The sequence below is a fragment of the Pangasianodon hypophthalmus genome, chromosome 8, assembly GCF_027358585.1.
Source record: "Pangasianodon hypophthalmus isolate fPanHyp1 chromosome 8, fPanHyp1.pri, whole genome shotgun sequence".
In the NCBI taxonomy this organism is placed as follows: domain Eukaryota; kingdom Metazoa; phylum Chordata; class Actinopteri; order Siluriformes; family Pangasiidae; genus Pangasianodon; species Pangasianodon hypophthalmus.
Genome location: NC_069717.1, coordinates 27,381,445 through 27,388,483, shown reverse-complemented (window position 1 = coordinate 27,388,483; position 7,039 = coordinate 27,381,445). Strand labels below are relative to the sequence as shown.

Sequence of the window (7,039 nt, the reverse complement as noted above, 5' to 3'; positions counted from 1 at the left end):
CTCAGTGTTGTGTTGAGCTCAGTGTTGTGTTGTGTTGAGCTCAGCGTTGTGTTGTGTTGAGCTCAGCGTTGTGTTGTGTTGAGCTCAGCGTTGTGTTGTGTTGAGCTCAGCGTTGTGTTGTGTTGAGCTCAGTGTTGTGTTCAGCTCAGTGTTGTGTTGTGTTCAGCTCAGTGCTGTGTTGTGTTCAGCTCAGTGTTGTGTTCAGCTCAGTGTTGTGTTCAGCTCAGTGTTGTGTTGTGTTCAGCTCAGTGTTGTGTTGTGTTCAGCTCAGCGTGCTGCTCAGTGTTGTGTTCAGCACATTGTGGTGTTCAGCTCAGTGTTGTGTTGTGTTGAGCTCAGTGTTGTATTGTGTTGAGCTCAGTGTTGTATTGTGTTGAGCTCAGTGTTGTGTTGTGTTGTGTTGAGCTCAGCGTGCTGCTCAGTGTTGTGTTGTGTTGAGCTCAGTGTTGTGTTGTGTTCAGCTCAGCGTTGTGTTCAGCTCAGCGTTGTGTTGAGCTCAGTGTTGTGTTGTGTTGAGCTCAGTGTTGTGTTCAGCTCAGTGTTGTGTTGTGTTGAGCTCAGTGTTGTGTTGTGTTGAGCTCAGTGTTGTGTTGAGCTCAGTGTTGTGCTGTGTTGAGCTCAGTGTTGTGCTGTGTTGAGCTCAGTGTTGTGCTGTGTTGAGCTCAGTGTTGTGTTGTGTTGAGCTCAGTGTTGTGTTGAGCTCAGTGTTGTGCTGTGTTGAGCTCAGTGTTGTGCTGTGTTGAGCTCAGTGTTGTGTTGTGTTGTGTTGAGCTCAGCGTGCTGCTCAGTGTTGTGTTCAGCACACTGTGGTGTTCAGCTCAGTGTTCAGGTCTTGTTTTATTAACAATTGTATTTTCTGCATTTTCTCTTCAGAGTCCTTGAGAGATACAGTACAACCTGTTTCTTTCACCAAGTGACACTATGATTTAAAAAAGAAAAGAGCGACGGACCTGCAAAGCTGAGACACACTGACACAGAACAACACTGTTCCCATAATGCCTTGTGTTCCCTGTAACTGAAGTACAACACTGTTGCCCTGATAGCTAATGAGCTAATGAGCTAATGAGCTAATGGCTAATGCTAATGAGCTGCTGCTGGTTACCTTGGTTCAGGAAGTTGATGGCCTTCATGCAGGCGTACTCTTCATTGCTGACCTTCAGCTGGTGGAACTTACGGAACAGATAGATCAGCTTCTCCATCACCTCCATGCCATCCTCGCTAAACCTGCGCGCACACACACACACACACACACACACACACACACACAAAGCTTTTATCAGCATGGCTCACCATTTCACTTTCAGACTCCAATACATTAAGAATATTCGCTGTGCAGGTTTCTCTGTAACATTCTAGCTGCTATATATATACACGTAACAGGAGCTAACTTGTTTCACAACAATAAATGTAACTCTAAATGAATAAAAAGCATGAAATCGTTCTTTAATTAATGAAAACAATAGCTGTGGTATAAAGGGAATAAAACACTTCGGGGCATGCGGTTATGAGAAAATAATACAAGTGGCAACAATTACTCTGCTTCATCATCCCATCTTGACATGTTTTTGCCCTCGCTGCCATCTTAATGATGTTTTCGTAATTTGCACAGTGGGCAGCAGAGGGCACTAAAATTACAAACGGCACCTTTGATCATTTCGCAACACATCACTTTAAATCCAAATTGTCTGAGGCTACAAAGAAGGTTTGTTTAAATGTTATCAGGCTTGTGATGATCACCAAACACTCTTCGTCCACCTAATTCACTCCCGCGTTGACGGAGCAACAGCTGAGCCTCGCCGACCTCGTTATCATTATTATTATTTCACTGAGCATTAGTTAAAAATCAGAATAAAGCCCACACCTCCCATTCTCCCATCGCGTAATTATTTAATCACGCATCACAGCACTCTCCTCATCTTTTTTTCGCTTTTTAATTTATTTGTTTCTGGAGAAAGCGTCGCTTATCAGGATCTGATTGCATGTTGGCTTTATCTACCCCGGCCTCTGAGCTCTCCTCCCTGATAGCGGGCCATCATTTTAATTGAGTGGCTGCTCGGGTAGAGCGGATGTTGCCCTCTGCCCGCACAACGCCACTGTAAATCTACACTAGAGATCAAGAGAAAGCGGGACAAGGGTCAGCTGATTCCAGATTCATTTACACACACACACACACACACACACACACACACACACACACACACACACACACACACCCCACACCAGATGCTGCTTGTATTTCACTCGAGCACACACTGTGCTAGTCACACACTGACGTACGAGTCAAACCCTGGCGTAAAGCCAAGCTTAACACTGATACACTACAAGTCCCTCTTTAATATTCTAAAACAGTTTAATCCACTGTGAGTGTAAACTGCTCCAAAATGATTTGATTCATTTAAATCCTTCCGAGTTTGATCATCAACAGCGCACATTAATATCTCAAACACAAGACACAAGACACAATCCCGTCTGTTTTATGTCCGAGATGAGAGAAAGACACAACAGCGCTATTCTACTCTCTCTGTGTCATCACGCACAGCCTCCTACACACACTTTCTCACACACACACACAAACCTATTTCTCTTTCCTACACTCGATCGCAGAAGCCTGCAGATGCCTGCGCGTAGCTGGAGCGTGGAGAATAGGCCCGGCTGTAATGATTCACAGCCGCTCAAGTGCATCTCAGTGCAGACATTTCTGCCCTTTATCCTGACTCCACTGAGATCAAACCTAGTGGACACTTTCACTCCTGCGTCTCCCAAATCTCATAAATCCAATCCCATGAGGGAACATGAGACACTGGAGACTCCTTCCATAAATGTGGAAGTTGTTACTATAGAAACGATATCATATTAGAACAAGCGCATTAATGTAAGGCTGTGATTTGTAGCTGCACTACTGTCAGAGCTGCTGTTATAGAAAATGAATCACCACCTAACCCTTTCTGACTAATCAGATTTGAGAATTCAACAGCACAGTGGTATAATATACTATTGTGTAAATCCTATTTTTCTTCGATATGGTCCAAAACTTTACTCTCATCTTCAACAGCTACAAAAAGAGGTTTTTTTTTTTTTTAAAGAGCATCAGTGTGTTTTATTCACAATCCGAGCATCAGTGGCTCTTCTGAAGGTTGGATGAAGAGCCTGTGTCTTCCACCTCTGTACTAATTGTGTCAGCTCCTGCCCTGAGTGACTCACCCCTGAAGCTCGTGATCGGACGGTGTGTACTTGTCGGTGACGTTGGCGAGGTCTCCCAGGATCTGGGCGCTGTAGACGGTCAGGCAGGCGAGCAGGATGAGCTCCTGCCACGTGGCGCTCAGCAGGCGTGTGTAGTCCTCGATGGAGAGCTCGCAGAAGAACGGCAGCTTCTTAATCCACGAGATCTGACGGAAGAGCAGCTCATCGGCCAGGCGGCACAGCAGGGCAAAGAGCTCCACCTGGGTCACCCGGTACCTGCAACAGACACGAATATGATACAGGTTTAAGTAATAATACTCTATAAGGCATTAGGTAGACAAGTTCTGACCTCTTATTCGACACAATAATGCAAGACTTCACCAAATCCTGCATTTAGTTTTGCATGAGATACAGGTCATGAAAAACGACTGACACCAAATTGGAAAAAAAAAAAAGCCCATATGATAATACAGTTTGTCTGTTGTATTTGCGGCCTGCATGTTCCCCTGTATGAGACGAAAAAAGAATAACGTACCTTTCTGTTCATATCTGTATTTATTGTTTCCATTTAGAAAACATTATCTGTTCATTACAAGTAACATTTCTTATACAGTTTTAACCATTTTCCTGGCTGTTTTTCCCATACCATGATGCCATTTCAGCACCGTTAGTGTGCCACTTAATGTGCCATCAAGGTCAGCATTTGTTTTGGTGAAGACACTTGAGCATTTTGAGAATTAACCACTGTAGGTTCAAGACAGGTGGGTTTTAGCTGTCATTCCTCTATATGACTCGTATACACAGGACTGTATAAAGTGCAAAAATATATAATAATTACACAGGCCAGTGAACACTAACTAGACAGGACAACAGAATCTTGTGTATTTCCACATATATATTTATATAGATAAAATTTAATATTGAACTAGGCCTTATGTAGGATTCTGTAAGTCACTTCAGTGCATGTATTCACTGATCATTGGAAAATGAAGGCCAGTGAGAGCTCGAGCTCACCCGTCCTCGATGAGCATGGGAGTGCCCAGTGGTGCCAGTTCCTCTGCTGCCACCAGCTGGCTGATGAGGGTATGACTCTGCGGGTACAGACTGCGGGGCTGCGCTGCGTAGCTGAACAGGTGAGGCAGGAACTGGTAGTGCTGGGCAACGGCGCTGCCGATGTACTGCTCCCTGAGAGCGGCCGTGTAGCCATTCAGCTCCACCGAGCGACTGCAGGTAGGGGAGGGAAAGACGAGAAGAGGGAGAGAGAAAGAGATTACAAAGAGGTGCACTGCAGACATTATGTCTCAGTAACACTAAAACAGAAGAAGACTGAAGAGTTTGGGGTGTTTAAATGGTGTGTAAAATATAAACAGGGATGGGAATAATATATAAATAATAATGATATTGCAGAAAAGGAAAGTTACCATTTGATTGATTATTGATTGATATGATTATTATTTTGGTGATAAGATATTACTGACATGGCAGTGATACGAGGGTCGTTGGGGTTTCTAAATAATGTCATAATAACTGTATTCCTAATGACTGTCTTGAAAAAAAAAAAATCTACAATAAGTGTAGATCCAAGCCAAAGGAGGTGTACCTAATAAACTGGCTGGTATAGAAGTAAATTATCATAGTCGTAACAATGCAAAAATCAAGAAACAAAGGTCAGACAGAAATGACGTCCTGACTGATCAGCTCTATTTGAGGTGATGTGAAAATGTGAAAATTTCCGCAAACCCTGTGAATAGTGATGGAATCAGAGGCGCGTGTCAGGGCTGAGCTAGCGTTATTGTGCATTTCATTGTCACAACTGCAGCACAGGAGGACAGGAGACAAAAGACACGTGTCAAAGGCATGTCTGATCTGTGGGTACGGAGCGGCGGCTTTGACAGGCATTAAATGCTTACTTGGAGGAGAGTGTGGATGCAGGAGAAGGTTGGTTGCCATCGGAGACGCCGTTGCCAGGGGAACTGTGATCGCTGTCGCCATTGTTGCCCCAGGTGTGCTCTGCCATGTTGGCCTCATCCTTAAATTCCTGACCAGACATGATCCGCTCTATCTCCTCGTCCGAGATCTAGAGAGAGAGAGAGAGAGACAGACAGACAGACAAACAGACAGACAGAGAGAAGCAGAGAGACAGAGAATGAGAAAGAAATAAATAGAGTCAGAGAAAAGGAGAGATATAGACAGAGAGAGAGGCAGAGAGGAACGGCAGAGAAAAAGAGACAGATAGAGTGAGAGACAGAGATAGAGAGAGAGACATGCACAGAGAGAAAGCAAAAGGAAGAAGTAAGATAGACAATACACAGACAGAAAAGATAGACAGAAAGAGAGAGACAGAGAGAAATAGACATCGACAAAATAGAAAACATAGCAAGCAAGAGTTATAAAGAAGAAAAGAGATTGACAGTACAAGTGAGAGAGACAAAGTGGGAGTGGGGGTGGGGGCAACGAAAGGAATATAAAGAAAAAGTGAGAGACAGAAAGAACGAGAGGTAGAAAGAATGAGTAAGGGAGAAAGAGCGAGAGAGGGAAAGAGAGAGAGAGAGAGAAGCCAGAATGAAGTTATATGTTTTCTAAAAAAAAAAACTTTTCTATTGTTGATTGTGCACAGAGAGAAATTAGCATTTCAAAAGCGCGAGTGTTTCTGGCTTTAACATGCTCTCTGCTCCTCAGCAGCTCAGCCGTGTGGAGGGGTTCAGGTGTGTGTGTGTGTGTGTGTGTGTGTGTGTGTGTGTGGCGATGGCATGAATGTGCAGGGTCAAACTGCCCGGCGTAGGCTGCATCCGTGGCTCATCGGGGGCTTTACAGAGCCACAACAAAGCTGAGCTTTCATAACGCCTCTCCCCCTTCCAATCTACACAGCACATATGGCACATCACTCTGAATGGAGTCTAAAGCTTAATGACTGCACTCTGCACGACTAATGTAGCCCCAACATACACACAGGCGAAAAAGAGAGGCCACACAAACACACTCGCACACAGACGTGTGCGCATACACATTTAGCCATTCAGAGCCGGCTATTTGTCAGCCCACACGCGGGGTTTCATAATAGCGCATGACCCACGCTAGCACAGACCGCAGTCCTGATAATTAGGCATTTCAAGAATCACAAAAGAACATTTTGCTCGATATGAGAATTAAACACTCTCTCTCCAAAGGTGCTCGCACGCACGCGTGCGCCCGCAAGAAAATAAAGATACCCAAACACAGCGATATGATGAGGCTAATAGAGAGTGAATGAGAAGAATGACAAGAAGGTGCATTCAGCCGAGCTGCGGCCTTGAAGGAAAGACATTCCGCTAATGAAATTAACGTATTTAGACTGCGGAGAGGGCGCCACGTCCTAATTCACTCCGACACAATTCAGCATGTCGACATCCATGTCCATATCGCTCTACGAGACAAAGGCGGTGCACATGTAGAGGAACTTCTCTCACTGTCTCACAGAGGCACAGAAAAAGAGAAAAGACAACAAGAGCAGGGCAGAGGAGGAACAGAAATCCAAACTGATGGAAACATTTTATTTTTCAGTTTACCTGAACAGGCCCGATGCTTTTGTTCCTTCCGCCTGGCATGCCATCCTCTCTGATCGCTGAAACACACAACGCAATAATCCACGGCTTAGAAATTATAACTGTGCAAGAAGCAAATCAGGCAGTAAATCAGCTGATGATGTAATTATCACTGTTTTCTCCTCCAGGTTGTCAGCATGCATGTCTAAATCACCACACACTCTGTGTGAAAGCAGGTCCTGCAGTCTTCAGCATTAGTACACTGAATATCTCAGGCTCGCTAAAGGATTTAATACATGCTTTATTCTTAAACGTTATATCTTAACTCCTCAGTCTTC

At 44.4% G+C, this 7,039-nt stretch overlaps 1 protein-coding gene across 3 annotated transcripts in view; it reads right to left on the bottom strand.

Moving 5' to 3' along the window:
• The window catches only part of nr6a1a (nuclear receptor subfamily 6, group A, member 1a), an 81,714-nt gene that overhangs the window by 2,452 nt on the left and 72,223 nt on the right, over positions 1-7,039 (bottom strand). For all 3 annotated transcript variants that reach the window (XM_034306583.2, XM_034306585.2, XM_034306584.2), the window contains 5 exons: positions 6,726-6,781; positions 5,091-5,257; positions 4,195-4,404; positions 3,202-3,456; positions 1,103-1,224 (listed from right to left, as the gene is read on the bottom strand). In XM_034306583.2, the coding sequence (XP_034162474.1) occupies positions 1,103-1,224; positions 3,202-3,456; positions 4,195-4,404; positions 5,091-5,257; positions 6,726-6,781 (810 nt within the window). The remainder of the gene's footprint in view (positions 1-1,102; positions 1,225-3,201; positions 3,457-4,194; positions 4,405-5,090; positions 5,258-6,725; positions 6,782-7,039) is intronic.